The 25,637-nt window shown below is 42.7% G+C and overlaps 3 protein-coding genes across 4 annotated transcripts in view; all 3 read right to left on the minus strand.

Annotated features, from left to right (window-relative positions):
• Nucleotides 1-25,637, minus strand: part of LOC112232375 — a 232,714-nt gene that overhangs the window by 150,433 nt on the left and 56,644 nt on the right. The gene's annotated exons all lie outside the window — the stretch shown is intronic.
• Nucleotides 4,508-7,270, minus strand: LOC112232437. The gene is made up of 4 exons (XM_024399450.2): nt 6,771-7,270; nt 6,255-6,385; nt 5,910-6,062; nt 4,508-5,827 (listed from the first exon to the last, which is right to left on the minus strand). The coding sequence occupies exons 1-4, from the start codon at nt 7,051-7,053 to the stop codon at nt 5,735-5,737; spliced, it is 660 nt and encodes a 219-aa protein (XP_024255218.1). The 5' UTR covers nt 7,054-7,270; the 3' UTR covers nt 4,508-5,734.
• LOC112232371 (oocyte zinc finger protein XlCOF8.4-like) lies at nt 10,669-12,254 on the minus strand. The gene is made up of 2 exons (XM_024399360.2): nt 12,204-12,254; nt 10,669-12,033 (listed from the first exon to the last, which is right to left on the minus strand). Exons 1-2 carry the CDS (start codon nt 12,214-12,216, stop codon nt 11,084-11,086), a joined length of 963 nt encoding a protein of 320 aa, XP_024255128.1. The 5' UTR covers nt 12,217-12,254; the 3' UTR covers nt 10,669-11,083.

Here is a 25,637-nt window from a genome sequence, read left to right on the forward strand (position 1 = left end):
TCACCAGCAGCACCTCTGGACCCTCCTCCTCCTGGAAGAGAGTTGTAATACAGATTACACAAACAGACACTCCCTCAGGTACGTACACACAGATAATAAACACACTTTAATGATGGATGAGCCATACTTGTGAACATTAGAAACTAACATTAAATTCAAACAGTTGCTCTGTCACAAAATGTGCATCAGCCAGTTAAAATTGTCAATTTACTTGCACGTGATAGAACGCTGCATTGTAGCTGGTCCCATCAGATAACCTGGTACACGTTAGCCCTATGCTAACCTCACCAGATGACTGATTATTTCCTGGAACAAAATTCCACATCAGCCTATCAAAGATCTTAGACTTTATATCCACCAACAAATTGTATTTCTTAAAATAGGTCAACCCTGGACACAAGGGATATTTTAAACCAACAAATTCAAGGTTGCCTTTTGTTTCGTTGGTCTGTAACAACATATGCCAATCTTGCATTGATGCATCCTTGACAAGGCTACTAGCTGTTAGTAGTAATGTTAGACAATGTTCAGCAATAAAGATGTAGGTTGTACAACATGTAAGTTAATATTCATTCATCGTTTTAAAAAAGGTTGAAGATGCTCGTGGTCTTGTCAAATAGTTGTAATTTACCCTTACTGCCATCACTAATTGGTGGTGTAATCCACTAAGACAGTAAGCCCAGAGATGGCAAGGTACGATGGCTGCGAGTTCGAATCCCCCTCGGGGCAAGGATTGCATTTACGGAAAAAGCACTCCACTGTGGGCCCTCGACTCAAATAACGCATATGTGAAAAATTAGATTATAAGAATGCATCTAAAACATTGTAAATGTAAGCCTTCAATTCTATGTAATATAGCCTATAGTAGCAATGATGATTTATGCAGCAGTGCCAGTAGCCTGTGTGTCAGTCAGCAACAGGAATAAGAACCTACTCATAAAATGTATTGGTAATCTTCATTTACAGGGTTTTGCCTGCACTTCCTCTTCACACAATTAGTGTAAGCATAATATCTCGCTTCTTACTTTCAGTTCTCTCTGACTATGAACACACCCTGAAAGCAGTGAATGGTCTTGTGTTACCACCTTATTAATAGGCCTACAGCGTGCAGTAGGATGCGTTGATCAGTTGATTGACTGGTGTATTGTAGAACAGGGCCGGTCCAAGGTATAAACGCCCTGAACCCCATGGCAAAATGTGTAGAATACAGCAACTTCAAAACTGAAATTCTCTCTACCGTCAAAGGGCACAAAATGTTTTGCCGTGGGGTGGTGGGCCCCCCAACCAAGTCCCCCAAAAGCTAGGACCTGCCCTGCTTTAGAAGATAAACGATAAACTTTCCTCTAGTGTGGATGCTCGCCAACGTGGGTTTGAGTCCGGACTCGTGATCAACTTTTAAAAAATAACACTGTTACTGCAATACTGCCATCTGTAGGATAATAATGAGTGTTTGACTTTAAGGTCGCTATTATGCTCGTGTTTGTTCACCTCAATCTACGTCAACATTTATAATTGGCTGATGCAGAACTTGTTCCAGGAAATAATCACTGTCATCTGGTGAGGTTCGCATCGGACTAACGTGTGGAAGGTTATCTGATGGGACCAGCTACAATTTGTCTTCCGAGTTGCGCAGTGGTCTAAGGCACTGCATCTCAGTGCTAGAGGCGTCACTACAGGCCCGACCCCGGTATCAAAACCGGCAGTGATCAGGAGTCCCATAGGGCAGGTTAGGGGAGGGTTTGGCCGGGGTAGACAGTCATTGTAAAATAAGAATTTGTTCTTAACGGACTTGCCTAGTTAAATAAATAAACAATAACCTACTATCACGTGCAAGTAAATCAATTAGTTTAATTGGTTAACACACAGAAACAGAGTAACTGTTTACATTTAAACAGTTTCTAATGTTCACAAGTATGGCTCAGGAGTGTTTACCCATCCCCACTATGTTTGAGTCCTATACTGTAGTTTCAGAAGGACTTGATTGTTTTTAAACACATCATGGTGGACATATGTTGTGGGTAAATATACAGTGGGGCAAAAAAGTATTTAGTCAGCCACCAATTGTGCAAGTTCTCCCTCTTAAAAAGATGCCTGTAATTTTTCGTCATAGGTACACTTCAACTATGACAGACAAAATGAGAATTTTTCCCCCCAGAAAATCACATTGTAGGATTTTTTTATTAATTTGCAAATTATGGTGGAAAATAAGTATTTGGTCAATAACAAAAGTTTCTCAATACTTTGTTATATACCCTTTGTTGGCAATGACAGAGGTCAAAGTTTTCTGTAAGTCTTCACAAGGTTCACACACTGTTGCTGGTATTTTGGCCCATTCCTCCATGCAGATCTCCTCTAGAGCAGTGATGTTTTGGGGCTGTTGCTGGGCAACACGGACTTTCAACTCCCTCCAAAGATTTTCTATGCAGTTGAGATCTGGAGACTGGCTCGGCCACTCCAGGACCATGAAATGCTTCTTACGAAGCCACTCCTTCGTTGCCGGGCGGTGTGTTTGGGATCATTGTCATGCTGAAAGACCCAGCCACGTTTCATCTTCAATGCCCTTGCTGATGGAAGGAGGTTTTCACGAAAAATCTCACGATACATGGCCCCATTCATTCTTACCTTTACACGGATGAGTCGTCCTGGTCCCTTTGCAGAAAAACAGCCCCAAAGCATGATGTTTCCACCCCCATGCTTCACAGTAGGTATGGTGTTCTTTGGATGCAACTCAGCATTCTTTGTTCTCCAAACACGACGAGTTGAGTTTTTACCAAAAAGCTATATTTTGGTTTCATCTGACCATATGACATTCTCCCAATCTTCTTCTGGATCATCCAAATGCTCTCTAGCAAACTTCAGAAGGGCCTGGACATGTACTGGCTTAAGCAGGGGGACACGTCTGGCCCTGCAGGATTTCAGTTCCTGGCGGTGTAGTGTGTTACTGATGGTAGGCTTTGTTACTTTGGTCCTAGCTCTCTGCAGGTCATTCACTAGGTCCCCCCGTGTGGTTCTGGGATTTTTGCTCACCGTTCTTGTGATCATTTTGACCCCACGGGTTGCGATCTTGCGTGGAGCCCTAGATCGAGGGAGATTATCAGTGGTCTTGTATGTTTTCCATTTCCTAATAATTGCTCCCACAGTTGATTTCTTCAAACCAAGCTGCTTACCTATTGCAGATTCAGTCTTCCCAGCCTGGTGCAGGTCTACAATTTTGTTTCTGGTGTCCTTTGACAGCTCTATGGTCTTGGCCATAGTGGAGTTTGGAGTGTGACTGTTTGAGGTTGTGGACAGGTGTCTTTTATACTGATAACAAGTTCAAACAGGTGTCATTAATCCAGGTAATGAGTGGAGGACAGAGGAGCCTCTTAAAGAAGTAGTTATAGGTTTGTGAGAGCCAGAAATCTTGCTTGTTTGTAGGTGACCAAATACTTATTTTCCACCATAATTTGCAAATAAATTCATTTAAAAAAAAATCAGACATTCTCATTTTGTCTGTCATAGTTGAAGTGTACCTATGATGAAAATTACAGGCCTCTCATCTTTTTAAGTGGGAGAACTTGCACAATTGGTGGCTGACTAAATACTCTTTTGCCCCACTGTAAGTCAGTTATCATAAGTCAAGTCAGACAAACCCTGACTAAACTATTTTGACATGTACAGTAGGTGTTTGTTAGTGTCTGGGTTTGTGTAGGTATATTTAGTGTATATTAGTTATAAAGTGCTCTTGGGTGTATGTAGAATAGGGTGAGATCAGATGTGATATATACTAAAGAGAGTCTCAATAAAAGTCATAGAAAAGTCAGTGTTTATTAAATATTAACAATTGTTAAATACACCATATGAAAACCACACATACACACGTATCTCTGAGTACCTGGCAGACATCTCAGCTTGGATGTCTGCCCACCACTTCAAGCTCAACCTTGACAAGATGGAACAGCTCTTCCTCCCAGGGAAGGCCTACCCCGCTCCAAGGTTCATGCTCTACAACATCCGTAGAGTACGACCCTTACTCACACAAGAAGCGGAGCAGGCCTTAATCCACGCAGTTGTCATTTCCCGTCTAGACTTCTGAAGCGCTCTGTTGGCTGTCTGTCTGGCTCCCCTCCTGTGCCATCAAACCCCTGAAACTTATCTAGAACGCTGCAGTCCGCCAAGTTCTCCCATGTCTCCAAGCTCCTCGGCACACTCCACTGGCTTCCAGTCAAAGTTCGTATCCACTACAAGACCATGATGGTTGCCTACAGAGCAGCAAAGTGAACTGCCCCTCCCTACCTTCAGGCTATGCTCAAATCCTACACCCCAATCCAAGCACTCCATTCTGGCACCTTTGGTCTCTTTACCGCCCCACCCTTACAAGTGGTCAGCTCTTGCTCAGACCAGTCAAAGCTCTTCTCTGTCCTGACACCCCAATGATGGAACCAGCTTCCCCCTGAAGCTAGAACAGCAGAGTCCCTTCCAAAAAGGAATGAGTCTTCCTACTAGCACTGACTTTGCTGGTAAGTACTTTAAGGAAATGTACTTGCTACGACAGTGTTACGTGGTTATTTAGCCCAGCTTTCTTAAAATGAATGCATTAACTGTAATTCACTGTGGATAAGAGTGCCTGCTAAAATGTACATTTAAAATATGTCTCAATCTGTTTGAACATCATATAGCCTACACAGTACAAACACAATATGTAACAGACTTTTTAGGCTTATATAGGCCTTATATATCACAATGTCTGGATGCAATATTCTACCCAGGAATATTCAACACTGAAATATGTTCATCTCACTATTCTAAATGCACCTGTGGATATTTTCTGCTGACAATGAAAATGAATCTTTAATGCAGGATTTGATCTAAACGTCAGAAGCTATGGAGTGGAATGGTTACTTTCTATGTTATAGAGTGGAATGTTTTTTCTGCCTGTGTATCCTGAGGTATCTCCTCTCTGAGAACCTCTTCCTGCAGCGCAAACAGGCAAACAGCCTTTTTCCTGTGTGGACCTTCAGATGCATCTTTAGCTTGTTCTAGTGGGTGAACCTCATCTGACACTTGGTAGAGCTGAAGGGTTTCTCCCCTGTGTGGACCCTCTGGTGCCTCTTCAGGTTGCAGGCCTGGCTGAAGGACATATGACACTGGGTACAGCTGAAGGGTTTCACCCCTGTGTGGACCCTCTGGTGGGTCTTTACATTCTGGAGGCAGCTGAAGCCTTTGTTACAGAACATGCAGAGGAACCGTTTCTCTTTACTACTGCCTGATGTTGCTCCCCCTCCCTGAGCCTGGGCTCTAACCCTGTTGTTTGAGTTCAATAGCTCATCAAAAAGGACATGGCGGCCATGTGAATTGAAAGGCCCCATCAACGTGGACACTGGGTCTCGATCCCTGAGTGTGTGTAAAGGGGAGTGGGTCGCGACATTTGGATTTGTCTCTAAGCTTTCCCTGTACTCTAAGAAATCTCTGCCTTGTGAGTGTCCTTCTCCTAAGTGAGTCTCATCCACATTCCATGTGGGAGGAGCATCACCCTCCACTTTCAGTCACTTCATCAATGACTATAACCTCTTATCTAGGCACCCTTCATAGTACACACTACTACTGTAGTGGTTCCAGTCTCCTCTAGACAGATCAGTGTGTGTCTCTAAACCCAAGGATATGTTGCCAGAGTCCATCTCTGTAGTGTAAGAACAAGACAGATCACTGCCAGCCTTTAACACGTCACCTGAGTCTCGATGGGAATGAACAGTCCTCAGGCTCGGGTTACCGTAAAGTAAATAATCTGAGCTGAGAACAGGACAGCCCAGTCGCCCCAGCCCCTCTGGGTCTGACCTGTGGTCAGATCCTGTGTGTAAAAGTCTTTGTGTTACAATTAAAGTCTATGTGTCCGTCTCTGACTTGAGGACGGCGTTCGGCGTTCCACTGACCTCCGTGATTCTGCTTCGGGTCCTGGGCGCGATGGCGGTGAGGTCCTCCGTGGCTACATGGGACGCTCCAGTCTGGATGTCTCTGCTGTGCCGTGGGTCCTCCTCTCCTTCAGACCTCTCCAGCTTCACCCCAGTGACTGCAGCCTCTGCAGACTGACACAAGGAGATGTTATTATTACCAGTAAATTTGTTTAATTGGATAACAATATCTAAGTTTCACAAGTTCCCATATGTTAGATATAAGAATGTACATGTAAGCAAATTAATAGCCGAGGGGAGCCTTTCTGAAATAAACGGGCCACATTCGATGCACTGTAATTTCTTATGTTACACTGTTACACTAACCTGTATCACGATAACATGCTGGGTTGAGGTTCCACTCCCCTCATCAACAGTGATTGGTTGGTCATCTCTAAACGTGTTATGTCCTGCTGGCTTCGCAAAGCTCCTGTGGCCTCGAGTGAGATGTCCTTCGCCTGAAAGTGTGATTGGGGGAAATTAGTGGTTAAATTAGGTACTGTCAATGCTCAATTGTACACTGTTGGAACTGTCTAGGATGGAAGGTGACACTTCTTGTAACTTCCATAACTATTTATTGTTCCATGCATATTATGTTTAATTGAGTTTGACAACACGACATTCAGTAAATCAAGAATCTGGTTACAATATTATATAGAATATGATATTTTGTTAAAAAATAAATAAATAAATAAATAAACATTTGCAAGATGACTAGGTAAACAGGGTAAATATTGCATACTATCCAAACACTAAACAAAATCCAATTCTTGGTCACACATCTGAACATGCGCAGAGAGGAACGGGGCGACAGCCTCGGCCTTGTGCAACATCAAAATGTACCCCTTGCCATTCCTCTGTATCGGTCGAGGAGTTTCACACTACTGGGACGACTGGTGAGGACGCGCTCCCGCGCTGTCTTCTCTGCGCGCTCCCGTGCCATCTTCAGTTCCAGTAGCTGTAGTTTCCTCCGCAATCCCCTGTTTTCTTTATGGCTTTGAGTTATTTCCAAACGAACCACTGCATAGTCGTCGTCCACGATTTTACAGATCTCTGCTACAGCTGCATTCGCTAGCACCTCCATGATGGAGGCTATTTGAGTGTGAAAAACCATACAGTTAGCCATTGTTAGCAGCTAGCTAGCTAGAAAACATATATCGTCCTGTCGACAACGCGAATTAAAGACTACCAGGTGTAAATATGTGACGCTGTGCAGTCGAGGGATTCATATTGAGTTCCAGGGTGTTAATAAACGTCTAAATAACAATAAAAACGCTAAATGTAAGATTGTTATTGGGTCAATGTTAACTTCCGTTTATACTGACGAATTATTTTTTATTCTTCCTCTCTGGTTTAATGGCTTTCGCAACAATTTGAAGTGCATGCCGCCACCTACTGTATGGGTGGATAAGTTAAACGACAAAAAAAATAACTTCGAAATCAACCTGCTTTTCTGTTCAAATCAAACATTCTAATCAGGTCCCTACACAGGCTGAGAAAAGAGCCTGGGAGGTCGTGCCATCTCCCAACGACAGTATCCTTGCCCGTGCTTCTGCCATGAAATATCGATGCCCCTAATACTTTTCAGCCACAGACAATGATTTATTGGACACTTGAACAATACAATTTAATAAATGTGTCAATAAGTGTTACAAAATCCACCTACACAATGACTGTATCCAGATCTCTTGACTGACGAGGGAACATTTACTGTTGTAAATGTTGTGCATCCACTGGCCCATTAGACTCTCTCCCCAGCTCCACATAGAAGATCTGCTGGACAGCCCTGATCCTTGACACCTCAAACTCTTTCACCCTAACAGGGCACTCATGGAAGTCGGGAATATGATGCCCACCGCAGTTGCAACATTTTACATTCAGACACTTCAATAACATACCCTCCCGTCTGCAAACACTTGAAACGCGCGTTTCCACGAACGCTCTCATGGCGTGGCTTTTATTTATCCGAGGGGAATAAACTCCCAAGTGAAGTAAGTTTCTGATGAACAGTGGTGTAAAGTACTTAAGTCATTTTTGGGGGTGTCTGTACTTTACTATTTATATTTGACTACTTTTACTACACTACATCACTAAAAAAAAAAGTACGTTTTACTCCATAGATTTTCCGTGACAGTCAAAGTACTCGTCAAAGAATCGCTAGCATGACAGAAAATTGCTCAATTCTGGCCGGCTGTCTAAACGCATGCTTAGTTTGTAAATTAATGTTGGTGTGCCCCTGGTTATCCGTAAATAAAAAAAACACACAAACCAGATGGCACCATTTTTTTAAATAAAATGGAATTTGAATTTATAAGTTCACTTTCAATACTTATGTATATTTTAGCCATTACATTTACTTTTGATACTTAAGTATATTTAAAACCAAATGCTTTGGATTTTACTGGGTGACTTTTACTTGAGTAATTTTCAATCAAGGTATCTTTACTTTTACTGAAATATGACAATTGCATATTGTCAATACTTTCAACAAAAACAACATATATCAAACGCCCACATTGCACGTGTTTGTCCACGGTAGTTCTGTGACTTTATTTGTTTGCTGAAATCCTTACTTTTACAGTAAATGATAATCAAATACACCCACTGACTGTTTGCTCATTGCTGTTGCTCTAAGATGGCAACTAGTGGTGAAGTTCATCAGAAAACTTATGTTATGGGTGTAAGATGGCACAGTGATGCCATCTGTTGGTAAATGTTCATTACTGCAACTCTTTTGTTTTACCGGGGTGCTTGAGATACCCGGATGTGTTGTCATGTACTGAACAAGACTGGTTACTCGCATCAATGCCTCTGTCTCGTCATTTAACATTCAAACAACTTCCTTCACCGTGGAGTTAAGTCCGCTAATATATCCCAGCTTTACATGGTCGGGAGATACTCTTAATAAACAACAGTAATACAGATCAAATTTGCTCGGTTTTCCCCATCCACCATACGGGTCAAGAGACGTACATGAACTACACCTGGACTTTTCACCCTGAGATACTAATGTCGCGATGCCAGAGATGATACTTTTACCGTTGCCCTGTTCTGAAAAATCAAAGCTGTCCACTTCATGGGTAGATGATTTCGCGAGCCACGATGCACGCTCCTTTTGCCCTTTAGATATACGACTCCTGGTTACTGACTGCATCCACTTATTCACCACCCTGACTCCAAAATAGTTTCCAAAGTGAACATCCTCATCCCAAAAACTTGATCCAAAAATAAACGATTCATCAGACTCACTTTCCACAACAATTTGAGCTCTTTTCGTTCCATTCTTAGACTTCACTGTTGTCCACTCATCCTTCTCAGTACTGTACTGGACGCACTTTCAGCTTTAAATAGCACTTGCGCTCGCTCTCCAGCGTCTCACCAACGGCTTTCTTCAGTAATCTGGTTTACCTCATAGCAGCGCAAAGGGTGTGGTTAAATAAAAAGGTCTGCGCGCTGTTCTTTGAAATAAGGTGCCGCTTAGAAAGAACAGTGTGTTAGCAAGAATATAGTAGAAAATAATCAAATTACTATTCCATTTACATCACCTCAGTAAAGTAAATATTCAACTATACTTTTCTAGCTTAGGTTCACTGTCTCTCTAAAAACATGTATTTACACAAGACTGTTTCAAATGATAAGTTACCAAAGGGTTAATGAGGGGTATGTGGTTAATTACCCCCCTTACCCTAAGACACTTCACATGATAACTATAATATGTCAGCGCTAAAGAATAGTTCCCAGATATCCACTGTGTACATCTCAAGCCACACTGCCACAATTTCTCCCTGTTGTGGACACTCCTGTGTCTGGTAAGGTTAGTCAGGAAGGAGAAGCTCTAACATCGTTTGCACTTGAAGGGCCTCTCATTGGTGTGAACGGTCTGGTGCATCTTCACATAGTTTGCCTCAGCAAAGCGCTTCCCACACTTAGGGCAGGCGTACAGGTTGACAGTATCTGTCCAAATGCTCGGCCTCCCACGTTATGACTCAATGACACCAGAGGTAGCAGCAGCCACCACCCTCAGGTGGTTAGTATTTGACCTCCCTCCTTGACCTCTAGCCATTGTTTGGGTGTTGTTGGGATTGTGTGCCGTGTTATAGGCTAGGTACCTCTCATGGTGAACGCTCAACCTGACCCTGTCTGTATTTGTGGGGTAACCATGCACTGAGACTGTGAAGAGAATGTTCTGGGCTGCAGACTGGATCCCTGACTGGAGCTTCTGTCTCTCTGATGACCACCAGGACTGAGGTTGTTCAGTCCACCTGTCCACTGGTTGTGTTCCGTGTGGTGGTGGAGTCTCTGTCAATCGTGGTTGGGTCCTTGTTCTGACTCGGGAAGGAAAAGCGAAGGCTTCTGATCAAGGGCCAGGGATTTTGACCAGCCACTTCAGAGGCTCAGTCTCTCCCGCAAGCAACACCAGATATCAGCAGGTCCTCATGGACTGCAGACTGTAAACACATATTGTACAGAAAAGTATAAAGCTTTATATAAGAAAATCTTTGCTGTACACACAAACATGATATTTTAAAACCATAGTCAAGCCCATCTCTAACACTGTGATTCAAGAACCTAACAATATGAAGCTATTGGAGTTCATTATAAAAAATATACAAAAGTGTCAATTTAAGAATTAAGTATAATGTTTTGGTTTGACTGAGATAAGGAAAACTCAGTCCCTGCAATGACAAAAAAAATACAGAGTCAGTCAGCACACAGTCAAATGGTCAAACACTCACATAACTTGAAGTACAGTACTTTTATTGTACAAAACGATACGTGACATGTACAATAACTTTTCTCACTATGGTAACACGACCTTTTCTGTAAATCTGGTACCCTTGTTTTGTTAAAATGAATTTTAGAATACTTTGGAAAAGGTTCAACATTACACACAGCTTCACGACTTCATGTCAAGTAAACTTAGGGCCCAATAATTTTCTCATTATAAAACATTATCATCAAACAACTGGAAAAAAGTTGGTAGTCTTAATCAGTGAAACATTTTTACAGACACCATCACACCAACCACCAGCATATCTACTCTGTCTCATCATACTCATTCTTTCCTCAGTTCACCTCATCCAGCTCCCTACTACATCCAAAACCAACAGAATTAACTACAGACAAACTAGTACTACATCACATGTCACTATACTCTATACATGGGCTGAGTGCATTTGCTGCTGGTGTATCCTGAGGTATCTCCTCTCTGAGAACCTCTTCCCGCAGTGCGTACAGGCAAATGGCCTCTCCTCCGTGTGGATCTTCAGGTGCACCTTCAGATGGTGCTGGTGGGAGAACCTCTTCTCACACTGGGTACAGCTGAAGGGTTTCTCCCCTGTGTGGACCCTCTGGTGCCTCTTCAGGCTGGATGATTGTGAAAAACTGGCCCGGCACAGTTGGCAGCCGAAAGGTTTCTCCCCTGTGTGCATCCTCTTGTGGATCTCCACCTGTTTGCGGAAACTGAAGGCTTTCCCACAGAATGAACACGGGAAGCGCTTCTCTTTGCCACCAGATCTACTGATAGCATCACTATTACTGTCATTTGTCAATGAGCTTGTGTAGCTATTTAGTGTTGAGGCACTGGCATTGTCTGAGGTTTGGTTTGACATTAGGAGAGTGTGAGGAGGATGAAGGCCAGGGCGTGTCTGTGTTGTTGCAGGGACCATGTTCCAGTTGATAGATCCTATAGAAGGCAGGCTGAAGGCAGCATCTGTTAGTGGGTTAACCTGAGGCCCCACCAGTCTGTCTGAATCACAACTATAGGAGCAGGATGGAGCATTGCTAGCCGAGTCTGTGGCTGTTCCCATAAAGACAACTCCTCGCCCCTGCAGACCAAATCTACGCCTCACCCTGGTCTCAGCCATTCTGTTGTCATGGAGACTAAATTCAGATGTTGTTTTGTGTTCCACTGTCTGTTTGTGGTTAACAGTGTTGTTCCCCAGCCCAGAGTTGAGGTCGATGTCCCATCCACTGACCTCCACTATGTCGTGTCTGGTCCTGGCCTGCTCCGTGATGTTGTCCCGTGAGCCCATGGCTGCACCCGTCTGGGTCTGGGAATCCAAGATGGCCACCCAGTCTCCTCTGTTAGCCTCCTGCCAACCACCTATAGGAAGAGGTTACAAAATAGACTTTAAAAAATATTACCTGGTCAAGTTCATACATTACAATGTGTAGTTTTTGTATGTAAACATACGTTGTGTTGATAGCCAGATGCATCACTATTCCCATTGAAGATCTATTACTGTATGGTGGCTATATGTATTTCTCCCTTACCTTGCTCCCCCATCTTTAGTCCACTCAGCAGGTCAATGCTCTCTGGTTCATCTTCTATTGTCTCCTCTTTTACCAGCAGCAGATCAGGCTTCCCATCCTCCATGTCTACTGACTGTAAGAGATACAGAGTGAGAAGATGTTGGATCAAGAAATCTGATATGAGCATCTCCTGATTGGGCAATGAAGGATTGCTATGAGTACTACGCAAACATGTTAGTTAACTTTATACCATGCAAAGTTGATTTGATTACTTGACGTGCTGAGAATAGATAAATTTTACTCATACACTCATGGGTCAAAATAGAAGCTATGCATTAAGCCTCTGTAGTCATAAGAGTCCCACCTAGTCAACAAATATTTAAGAGACCTCATGAGCTGTCCTAGCCAGTTAAGAGTTACCAGCAGCTGTCTTGATAATAGGACAACGCAGCGAGTCATTGGTTCCTGTTTCACATGCAAATACCTTCGAGGTGGTAGAAGAATGTGTTGATATTGCTATATCATCTTAACCAAGAGAAGGACTATAGTATGTTTCTGTGAAGGGCCCCTTCCCTTTGTCAGCCCTGTTTCACATGAAATGCCCAAATACTAATAACCACAAGGCTAATGAATAACAGGGTTGGGGTCAACTCAATTTCAGTCAATTCAGAAAGTAAACCAAATTCCAATTCCACATTTTTCTCATTGAAAAGCATTGAAGAGGACTGGAACTGACCCAAACCCTGATAAATAAACATGTTTTTCTTTGGATTATTTAATTACCTACTGTACATGTTATTTCAAGTAATTCCTTTGGAGCGCAAAATGTTGTTAAAAAAAAGCCTAAATTGGGCATTTGAAGGCATTTAGGGCTTTATGTTAACTTTGATTGTGTTCGATGAAAATGATAAACCTTTCAAACATCATATGCAACGTTGTATGCAACATTATCAGCAGCAGGTGACTTGATGCCTTTGGCTACTGTGCCAAAGTGATTTAGAGTTAAAATGGGAGTGACGAGTGTCTTGCCTTAACGGTAATATTGTAGAAATTCCACTTTCAACAACCAACAGAATTTGTAAAAAAGGTTAGGCTATGCATGTGTAACGGATGTGAAACACTAGCTTAGTTAGCGGTGGTGCGCACTAAATAGAGTTTCAATCGGTGACGTCACTTGCTCTGAGACCTTGAAGTAGTAGTTCCCCTTGCTCTGCAAGGGCCGCGGCGAGGGGACGGTCTAAAGTTATACTGTTACACATGCAAACATATTGGGCCTAAGTGTTCTTGTCCATTAGTTTACTCAAATTAGGGGAGGGGTGGTAGGATTAGGGTCAAATAAAAAATGCTTATTTTTTTAATTTTTTAAAAGATTAAACAAAAATATATGGGGGATTGGAAATGATGCAGACAATTACATTGATAGAACCCACAATCTATCTGCAATGAAGGGACTGAGTCGAGGTGGAGCAATTTCGAAATGTAGTTGTGCCTCAGTCGTCACTCAATTAACCCATGTCAGCTAAACATTTATAGATTGGTAAATTAGTCTAGAGGCCAACTATCTAAACTTGTAGTAAGCAAGGTCGAATTACCGACCGGGTAGGGCCCATTGATCATCAGTTATCATATTAAAAACTGCAAACATTTGCCACCACCCTATGGCAAAATGTGTAGAATTGCAGGAAACTTGCTTTAAAACATCAACATTTTAAAATGTTTTGCTCGCAAGGTGGTGGTGGGGGAGGTTATGTGGGACCCACGAGCCACTGCAGCCCCTCATGATGAGTTCACCCCCATTAAAGTCGCCCATTCCTGCCTTACAGAGTATTGGAGCACCAATGCGTCAATCTAAGTAACATCCGTCAATTTAAGCCAGAGATATCAGCGGCTCAATCCATCGCATGCGCTTGTCACAGGACTGTTCTAAAGGTAATCCATATAAATGAACGGAGGTACGGAGGTAGTTTTGTGCCAACAAAAATAAGGGGTTAAATATTTGTCAAAAACATATATATATTTCCTGAGCTTTCTTATAAAGGGAAGGGGCCCTTCACAGAAACATACTATAGTCCTTCTCTTGGTTAAGATGATATAGCAATATCAACACATTCTTCTACCACCTCGAAGGTATTTGCATGTGAAACAGGAACCAATGACTCGCTGCGTTGTCCTATTATCAATACACCTGCTGGTAACTCTTAACTGGTTAGGACAGCTCAAGAGGTCTCCTAAATATCTGTCAACCAGGTGTGATTCTTATGACTAAAGAGGCTTCATGCATAGCTTATATTTTGACCCATTAGAGTTGGAGTGAAATCTCTCTATTCTCAGCACTTACAACTGATTTTCTACTCTAAGAGGCTTATTGGAATACGCCCCGACCTAATACCATTCAGCCAGTAGTTTACAGTGGGCTCACCTCAGTGAGACTGTATGTGGTCCTGTGCTGCTCAGCTGGTTCCTCTGTGGGTTCAGGAGGAGTTGTAGTCTGGTTGTCCTCCATGTCCATGGGCCCCTCAGTGTTCCCCAGACCCTCCTCACACCTCTCCTCCTTCACCAGCAGCACCTCTGGACCATCCTCCTGGAAGTGAGAGGTGATACAGATTACACAGACATACACTCCCTCAGGTATGTACACACACACACACACACACACAGATAAACACACATTCAAGATGGAGTGTTTACCCATCCCCACTACGTTTGAGTCCTATACTGTAGTCACATAATGACTTCATTGTTGTGAAACCCATCATGGTGGACATAAATATGATGTTGGTAAACAGGAGTCAGATATGATAAGTCAAAAGTCATCATCAGACAAACCTGACTAAACTATTTTGACGTGAACATTAGGTGTTTGTTAGTGTGTGTAATACACCATATGAAAACCACACATACATGTGTATCTCTGTGTGCCTTGCAGACATCTCTGCTGGGTTGTCGGTCCACCACCTCAAGCTCAACAAGACGAAGCTGCTCTTCCTCCCGGGGAAGGCCTGCCCACTCCAAGACCTCTCCATCATGGTTGACAACTCCACAGTGCAAAGAACCTTGGCGTGACCCTGGACAACACCCTGTCATTCTCTGCAAACATCAAATCATGTAACTCTCTCCTGCAGGTTCATGCTTTCAAACATCAGTAGAGTGCGACCCTTCCTCACACAGGAAGCAGTGAAGTTCCTAATCCAGGCTTGTGTCATCTCCCATCTAGACTACTGCAACTCTGTTGGCTGGGCTCCCTGTTTGCGCCATCAAACCCCTGCAATTTATCCAGAATGTCGCAGCCCGCCAGGTGTTCAACCTTCCCAAGTTCTCCCATGGGTTGTTCTATGTCATTTCTGCAAGCCATGACACCCACCATCATTTATGTAGTTAGAAACAAGATTAGCATTCCTGCAACATTATTTTGTTGAAATATAATTGAATCCCGAGAAATTAAGCTAATTGATTGCACCCAAATTGGCCATTTTAATTTATAGGATTCATATAAAATTCAATAAATACAGTACCTATCATTTGACTTGGGACAAACTTTTTTCTAACAATGAGTAAGACATGAAGAAATGTACTGGTCAAAAGCCACCCATACTCAACACCAATCCCACCCCAACAATGAGTATATAGTATCAGTTCTCTATCTGACATGTAGTATGGAGCTGCGGCTTAGAGTATTGTTTCTTCATCCTATGTAATGTATTATTGTTGAAATGTATGTTTTTTTTCCCTGTTCAGGGAAATTAGTAATTTTAGTTGTTTATGTCCCATTCTACATCCTGATATTACTAGGTTCTGACCACTAGATTGTGCTGTTCCTGCTATTAGATGATAATAAAAAGCCCCCCAAAAAAAAAAAAAAAAATAATTCACTGAGATTACATAGGACAATGAAACAATACTCCAAGCCGCAGCTCCAACCATGTGTCCTGACATTGTATTAGTTAATGTGACGACTGTTGCTCATCAAATAATTAAAGGTTTCTAATTGCGTGATTAACTGAATCAAGCAATTATTAACTCATTAACTGTGGCACCATGGGAAAATTCATTTTATTGAGTTTCTATTTTCCAAGTTAACTCAAAGAATATCAGAATATCGATTTTACAACAGTCGCTAATTAATCAGTTTCCTCTACAGTCTCATTCTGAACGCTGCACAATCCGGAAATCTGCACAGACCCGGGTCTCACCAATGAGTTCGTACCACACCAATCTTAGTTGAGTATTTATTTACTAAAAATCTAAAATGATGATAAAAGATACACAAAAACACATTCTAGGCTATTGATTAGAACTTAGTATAACGGGCCAACACACTATGGCGCGTGTTATCCAAAATGGGGATTTAAAAGAGAGAAAAAGAGAAAGTACACGAGAGACATATATTTGGGTGAATTTGTCAGCTATGCTTATTTTAACCCTTGCCCCAAACTGCCGCTCTTATGGGTCAAAATATAATGATGTAATTACGTGTGGGAGGTCTCAGATGGGAAGGTCCGCTTGGACCGTTTAGGCTGCTCAATGACGCACTTCTCCGGCGCAACTCTCTGGTTGTCCTCACGATGTCAGTGTCCTTTTGGCTTAGTGGTCTGTTTCCTAGCCCTTGCTCTGGAAGGGGTCTTCTGAGGACAGACAGCTCTGTAGCTCAGAGCTCACAGCATAGGAATGAAACAGTGTAGATACCACGATTCAATGGAGAGTGGAGGCTAGGTGGTCCGGCTTGAATTCACCCGCTTAGACACAGCTACTCATTCGTAGCTTGGGTAGAAAAATATTTCTTTGTCTTCAACCTTGGGTTGAGTTTTGGGTTCGTTTATTTTTTTAGTCCTCGGCTGCAGCTTGGGTCACTGTTAATTCTTCACTCACAGGTTTTATACCCTCGGGTCAGAAGTGGGCGTAAAACACCTTTAGGGCAATTCTCTTGGCATACCAAGTTAAGATGTCTAGATTTTACTCAAATCCAATTTTAGACAACTGACTTCACATTTCATCTTTACTAAAACATTCTCTTTGATTTGGACATTTTCCATACAACTTACAATGTATAAACATCAAACATATACTAGGAAAACTCTTAACGTTACAATGTTTTCGTAATAACGTCATCTATGAACCTTTAATAACAAAACAAAAATGACATACATTTTCATATTCCATCTATCGTCATGACCACCATTATGGCTGACGGAAACCATTGTTCCAAAGTCCCTTTATTTAATGTTTAATGTTCTGAGGCTGGTTCTCCATAGTGACAGGACAAAAGGAATTTGTCTGTGGCCTAAGATTTACCATGGGCGTGAGGGGTCATAAAACCCCCACATCCTCCTATCCCTTGAGATCCCTTCTCCTCTGCTGGGGATGAAATCTCTCTGCAGGATTGTGGTCGTTGGTAACCTGAGCCGAGCAGGACAGTCATGACACATGCTACTTGTCAGACAGAGAACTGATACTATATACTCATTGTTGGGTTGCAATCAATTAGTTGAATTTCTCAGAGATCTAATTGTATTTCAACAAAATAATGTTGCAGGAAAGCTAATATTATCTGTATCCAACAGAAACGCTTTCAGAACAATCTGGGATGGTGGGTGTCGAAATCCTCTATCTTGTGCTTTTTGAGGTGGAATGACCCCCATGTTGCCCCGCTCCTCCGCACAATCCACTGGCTTCCAGTCGAAGCTCCCATCCACGACATGACCATGGTGATTGCCTACATAGCAGCAAGGGGAAGTGCCCCTCCCTACCTTCAGGCTGTGCTCAAACCCTACACCCCACCTGAGGACTCCGTTCTGCCACTGGTCTCTTGGCCGTCCCACCACTATGGGGGATCAGATCCCGCTCAGCCCAGTCAAAGCTCTTCTCTGTCCTGACACACCAATGGTGGTACCAGTCCATGCTCATCTTCCAAAAACATCTGAAACCCTACCACTTGAAAGAGCATCTTAAATAAATCCCCTTAAATAAGTCAATTGTCTTCCTACCAATGTTATAGTTTGTGGGTTTTATATTACTTTTTATTTCTATTCATTTTAAGATTTTTATTTGAAATTGTTTTTCAGATCTGATTTACTAGTTTTTATTTAGTTGAAGTTTTATAGTTATTTTTTATGCCACTTCTTGCCACTATGGGGCAGTAATACATAAAGTGATGGGTCAGGTCATAGGTTAGGTTTAAAGGGATAGTTCACCCAAATTACACAATTAAACATTGCTTACAGGGCAAGGAAACCAGTCTCTGGACAAGGTATGACGGAAATCGATGTATCTCAATGGGTGCGTTTCTCTGGTCATAGGTTGCTGACACCTTACAACACCTGGATAGGCATTTGACGTATCAGCTAACCACATCATGGTCGAGCTCCCCTGCTAAGACGTTGCAAGCAGCGACCAATGGTTGCACGCAGGGCTGACTATTATGGAATTTGGGGTAACGATTATTTGTCACACAAATGGAAACAGTTATTGTCATAAGTGTCATTTCTGTTCAAATGTTTTGCATCATAATGCAACTGAGGGAAGACACAGTGGTGTACGAAATTATTGACACCCTTGATAAAAATGAGCAAAAATGACTATAAAATACAGTACATAATTCATTTTACTGAGCTATATTGTATGCAAAAAATAGGAAGTGTATGTTATTTTATACTAATACAATTGCTCAGAGAAAGAGATGTTCTTTAACAAGTAATATTTTTCTTTCTCAAAAATATAGGGGTCAAAATGATTGACATCCCTGTCTTCAATACCTCACATTGTGAGGATAACGGTACTGAGACTTTTTCTAAAACATTTTATGAGATTGGAGAACACATTTGGAACGATCTTAGACTATTCCTCAGTACAGGATCTTTCCAGATCCTTGACATCCTACTTTTGTGCTTAAAGATTGCCCTCTTCAATTCAAACCACAGGTATTCGATGGGATTTGAGTTTGGAGACAGATTCTGTGGTCAATCTTTGTGGATGTTGATGTGTGCTTTGGGTTATTGTCTTTCTGGAAGATCCATTTGAACTATCAGCTTTCTGGGCAAAGGCAACCAGGTTATTGGCTAAAATGTCCTGATTCTGAGTAAAGTTCATGATGCCATTGACCTTAACAAGGGCCACAGGACCAGTGGAAGCAAAACTACCCCATAACATCAAATATCTACCACCATATATTACAGTGGGCATTTTTCATTTTAACGCCAAACCCACCACTGGTGTGCATGGCCAAAGAGCTCCGTTCTTATCAGTTCTTCATCAATGAAGACTTCTCCAAAAAGGTACGCCTTAAAAGAAAGGATCCGCTGCCATGACTCATTGAACAGCACAAGAGAGGCAACATTGCATACCTGAAGTACGACCAGCTGCTCTTTCACCCCCTCCGTCCTAGTAGGCCCACTGCAAGCGACTGAAGCCCACTGAGAGAATGCCAAGAGTTTGCAAAGCTGTCATCAAGACCAAGGGTGGCTACTTTGAAGAATTGTTTAACTCTCTTTTGGTTACAACATGATTCCAGATGTTATTTCAGAGTTGTGATCTCTTCACTATTATTCTACAATGTAGAAAATAGTTAAAAATAAAATAAAAACCCTTGAATGTGTAGGTGTGTCTAAAACTTTTGACCGGTACTGTATATTTCTTCCCAACCCACCATGGACAGCTCAAACACAATTTTATGGTGGTTTAGGGAAGGTTTAAAACAAATGCAAATGCCTGTTCTTGTTAGAGCATCATGACCTGCTGTAGCACAGCGGTCTAAGTAAAGTGCTCCGGCTGTAGACCACTGATCGATTCCTTTAATTAATTTGACCTTTTTTCCCCACCCCTTTATTTAAAAAAAATCTTTCTCCCCAACCTAGGGACGGCAGGGTAGCCTAGTGGTTAGAGCGTTGGACTAGTAACCGGAAGGTTGCAAGTTCAAACTACCGAGCTGACAAGGTACAAATCAGTCGTTCTGCCCCTGAACAGGCAGTTAACCCACTGTTCCTAGGCCGTCATTGAAAATAAGAATTTGTTCTTAACTGACTTGCTAGTTAAATAATAAAATAAAATAAATTTAGCTGTTGAACATGGTGGTCTCCTGAACTGGGAGCACCAATTGCACTTCGTTGACACTGACTCTACAGTTGTTGAATCTTGGGACCTCCCGAGTGGCGCAGAGGTCTAAGGTACTGCAGTGCTTGAGAGTTCACTACAGATCCGGTTCGATCCCGGTCTGTGTTGCAGCCGGCCACGACCGGGAGGCCCATGAGGGGACGCACAATTGGCCCAGCATTGTCCGGGTTAGTGGAGGGTTTGGCTGGGATGTCCTTGTCCCATCGCACACTAGCAACTCTCTAGTAAGAATTATGGCTCTCACATGGGCCTCTGTTAGTTTTTCTTTAAGAAGCCCTCCTGTTCTCCACTCATTACCTGTATTAACTGCATCTGTTTGAACTCGTTACCTGTATAAAAAGACACCTGTCCACACACTCAATCAAACAGACTCCAACCTCTCCACAATGGCCAAGACCAGAGAGCTGTGTAAGGACATCAGGGATAAAATTGTAGACCTGCACAAGGCTGGGATGGGCTACAGGACAATAGGCAAGCAGCTTGGTGAGAAGGTAACGACTGTTGGCGCAATTATTGGAAAATGGAAGAAGTTCAAGATGACGGTCAATCACCCTTGGTCTGGGGCTCCATGCAAGATCTCACCTCGTGGGGCATCAATGATCATGAGGAAGGTGAGGGATCAGCCCAGAACTACACGGCAGGACCTGGTCAATGACCTGAAGAGAGCTGGGACCATATTCTCAAAGAAAACCATTAGTAACACACTACGCCGTCATGGATTAAAATCCTGCAGCGCACGCAAGGTCCCCCTGTTCAAGCCAGTGCATGTCCAGGCCCGTCTGAAGTTTGCCAATGACCATCTGGATAATCCAGAGGAGGAATGGGAGGTGGTCATGTGGTCTGATGAGACAAAAATAGCTTTTTGGTCTAAACTCCACTCGCCGTGTTTGGAGGAAGAACAAGGATGAGTACAACCCCAAGAACACCATCCCAACCGTGAAGCATGGAGGTGGAAACAGCATTCTTTGGGGATGCTTTTCTGCAAAGGGGACAGGATGACTGCACCGTATTGAGGGGAGGATGGATGGGGCCATGTATCGCGAGATCTTGGCCAACAACCTCCTTCCCTCAGTAAGAGCATTGAAGATGGGTCGTGGCTCGGTCTTCCAGCATGACAACGACCCGAAACATACAGCCAGGGCAACTAAGGAGTGGCTCCGTAAGAAGCATCTCATGGTCCTGGAGTGGCCTAGCCAGTCTCAAGACCTGAACCCAATAGAAAATCTTTGGAGAGAGCTGAAAGTCTGTATTGCCCAGCGACAGCCCCAAAACCTGAAGGATCTGGAGAAGGTCTGTATGGAGGAGTGGGCCAAAATCCCTACTGCAGTGTGTGCAAACCTGGTCAAGAACTACAGGAAACGTATGTCGTACGTCTCTGTAATTGCAAACAAAGGTTTCTGTACCAGATATTAAGTTCTGCTTTTCTGATGTATCAAATACTTATGTCATGCAATAAAATGCAAATGAATTACTTAAAAATCATACAATGTGATTTTCTGGATTTTCTCACAGTTGAAGTGTACCTATGATAAAAATTACAGACCTCTACATGCTTTGTAAGTAGGAAAACCTGCAAAATCGGCAGTGTATCAAATACTTGTTCTCCCCACTGTACACTAGACGACTGTTTGGGGGCACTGTGTTGAAGCTACTGTGCCTCCATCTTGGAACTCCCCCACCATTGTAAAAAAAAAAAAGCTATATTAATGCATTTATTAATGTCCACATTCATTTTTTCCACATGTATTTAATTACAGACACATTAATGCGAAATGTGTTATTATATTATGTGCAATAAACAAAAAAAGGAATATGTAAAGACATTTTCCTTAAAGTATACTTTGAGATCACTTATGTTACTGTCCCCACTACAACAACAACAAATATTTAAATACATGTAATTTTAGAATTCCATTCAATCCTATGGAGGACTGCTCCTACTGGGGAGTGAGTATCCATAATATTCTTAGTGTTTACAAGAGCATTGTTACCTGCCGTAGCGCAGTGGTCTAAAACAGAGCACTCCTGCTCCAAGCCTCACGAGTTGCATTTATTTCAATGTTTTCAAGAAGTAAAACGAATAGTCTGATAATTTACACATCAGAGAAAAGTGTCTCGGCTCAACTAAATCGTCTTTTGGTACGTTGAAATGCATAAGCATCTCAACAGATTTACAAAATAATATCCACACCAAAGACCATAACTCATTTGACAATAGCCCAACTGTAAATCGTGGGTCAGCATCCACACTGGAGGAAAGTTTATCATTCTACAGTAGGCCTACATCTGTTAATCAACTGATGGTCCTGAAGCAAATTCACCATTCATTTTCACTCAAACATCATTTTAAGCTTTGTTCTACTGTTGATAGTTAGCTGATTTTGGGATTATATATATCAATTTGCTCTACTTAAATACACTACATGACCAAAAATATGTGGCACCTGTTCGTCAAACATCTCATTCCAAAATCATGGCCATTAATATGGTCCCCCTTTCCTGCTATAACAGCCTCCAGTCTTCTGGGAAGGCTTTCCACTAGATGATGGAACATTTCTGAAGGGACTTGCTTCCATTCAGCCACAAGAGCATTAGTGAGGTCGGGCACTGATGTTGGGCGATTAGGCCTGGCTCGCAGCCGGCATTTCAATTCATCCCAAAGGTGTTGAATGGGGTTGAGGTCAGGGCTCTGTGCAGGCCAGTCAAATTCTTCCACACTGATCTTGACAAGCCATTTCTGTATGACCCTCGCTTTATGCACAGGGGCATTGTCATGCTGAAACATGAAAATGCACCTGTCACTAGTCTCAACTAAAAATCTGCATGAACTTGATAAACTGCATACATTTCTCATTACATTTCTCATTAAAACTATGTTGGGAAAAAAATAGAGTACTTGAACATAAGTAATGAAACAAGCATTTGTGAACATCATATAGCCTACACAGTACAAACACAATATGTAACAGACTTTTTTAGGCTTATATATATATCACACAATGTCTGGATAAAATATTCTACCCAGGAATACTCAACACTGTTAGTCTAAATCTCATTATTCCAAATGTATATGTGGATGTTTTCTGATGACAACAATGAAATTGCATCTTTGTCTTTAATGCAGGGATTGATCTAAACATCAGAAGCTATTGAGTGGAATGGTTACTTTCTATGTTAAAGAGTGGAATGGTTTTTCTGCTGGTGTATCCTGAGGTAGCTTCGCTCTGAGAATCTCTTCCATCATTGAGTACAGGCAAACAGCCTCTATCCCATGTGGACCTTCAGGTGCATCTTCAGCTGTTCCTGGCGGGAGAATCTCTTCTCACACTGGGGGCAGCTGTAGGGTTTCTCCCCTGTATGGACCATCTGGTGCCTCTTCAGGTGACCAGCCTGGGCAAAGCGCATGTGACACTGGGTACAGCTGAAGGGTTTCTCCCCTGTGTGGACCCTCTGGTGGATCTTCACCTTCTGGGGGCTGCTGAAGCCTTTGTTACAGAACATGCAGAGGAACCGTTTCTCTTTACTATTGCTTGATGTTGTTCCCCCTCCCCGAGCGTTGGCTCTTTGGTCGTTTGAGTTCAATACCTGATCGAAAAGGACACGGTCGAGTGAATCGGAAGGCGCCATCATCGTGGATACTGGGTCGCGATCCTTGAACTCGTGTAAAGGGGAGTGGGTGACAATATTTGTATTTGTCTCTAAGCTTTCTCTGTAATGTAAGAAATCTCTGCCCTGTGAGTGTCTGTCTCCTTGGTGACTATCTGCATTCCATGTAGGAGGAGCGTCGCCCTCCACTTTCACAGTCACCTCATCTACGACTATAACCTCCCCTTTCTCATCTAGGTACCCTTCAGAGTATACACTACTACTGTACCGGTTCCAGTCCCCTCTAGACAGATCAGTCTGTCTCTCTAAACCCAAGGATATGTTGCCTGGGTCCATCTCTGAAGTGTAAGAACAAGACAGATCATCAACACCCGTGTCTAATGTGTCACCATCCTCATCCCCACAGGAATGAACCATCCTCTGGCTCTGGTGAAATACCGGTAAGTACTCTGAGTCTGGAGCAGGACAGCCCAGTGTCCCAAGCCCCAGTCTGTCTGGGTCTGATCTGTGGTCAGTTGCTGTGTGTAAGAGCCTGTGTGTTACAGTTAAAGTCTCTGTGTCTGTCTCTGACTTGAGGATGGCGTTCGGCGTTCCACTGACCTCCGTGATGCTGCGTCGGGCGACGGCGGTGGGGACCTCTGTGGCTACAGGGGGTGCTCCAGTCACTCCAGTCTGGATGTCTCTACTGTGTAGTGGGTCCTCTACTTCAGGGCTATCCTGCTTGACTCCAGGACCTGCAGCCTCTGCATCTGCAGACTGACACATGAAGAGCGGAGGTTATTACCGATACATGACTGAAATTGGATAACAATGTCATAGTGAAGTCTCAAACTCGCCTATGGCAGATAAATAAGGATGTACATGTAATCATATGAATAGCTGAGGGGAGCCTTTCTGAAATAAACTAAACACATTTGATGTACTGTAATTTTGATGTAATACTATTACACTAACCTCTATCATGGTAACATGATGGGTTGAGGTTCCACTCCCCTCATCAACAGTGATTGGTTGGTCATCTCTCCATGTATTGTGTCCTGTTGGCTTCACAAAGCTCCTGTGGCCTCCAGTGAGATGTCCTTCACCTAAGAGAGTGATTGGGGAAAAAGAGGTGGTTAGGTACTGTCAATGCTGAACGCTATATTGTACAATATTGACAGTTTTAACACTGTCTAGAATTGGTCAGGATGACTTTGCATAACTTCTTGATATCCGATTTATAGATTGATTGATTATGTTCCTTGCATTATTCTTTCCATAGTAAATAATAGGTAATTCAGTAAATCAGGAATCTAATTAGAATATGATAACGTCTTTGTGCAAGATAGCTAGCTAAGTAATCAGGGGCATTATTGCATACGATCCAAAAACTGACCAACCCCAGTCAGGGACAGATTAATGCAGGGGCTTACTGAGGATGAAGCACCTAGGCTCAGACCCGTAGTGGACCAACAGACCGCAAAAATGTTTTTTTTTTACTGCAACCGTCAACTACAGGAGGATTCAGGGGCCCGCTCTCAATGAGTGTAGACAGCCTGCTGCTGCCACTCTGCTAATCATCAGATGGGGGGGCACCTTGATTGGGTAACTGATTAATAAAATAAACTGCATAATAAAGAAATGTGACTGGCCAATTGTGTGAGTCAGGGACTGGGCCCAAGAGGCAAATATATTTATTTTTTATCCAACCACAGGAGTCCGCCCTCAATGTTCAAAATACAACAGAGAGCATAGTTTAACCACAGA

The sequence above is a fragment of the Oncorhynchus tshawytscha genome, linkage group LG11 (assembly GCF_018296145.1).
Source record: "Oncorhynchus tshawytscha isolate Ot180627B linkage group LG11, Otsh_v2.0, whole genome shotgun sequence".
Lineage (NCBI taxonomy): Eukaryota > Metazoa > Chordata > Actinopteri > Salmoniformes > Salmonidae > Oncorhynchus > Oncorhynchus tshawytscha.

Bases quoted from the DNA above. Each gene is read 5' to 3' on its own strand.
- LOC112232437 (XM_024399450.2), bottom strand. From the start codon at position 7,053: ATGGCTAACTGTATGGTTTTTCACACTCAAATAGCCTCCATCATGGAG. The intron at 6,386-6,770 runs GTACATTTTGAT...TCACACTTTCAG, and splicing joins ATACAGAGGAATGGCAAGGG to GCGAAGGACATCTCACTCGA. The intron at 5,828-5,909 runs GTCAGTGGAACG...TTTTACACACAG, and splicing joins CCCGAAGCAGAATCACGGAG to GATCTGACCACAGGTCAGAC.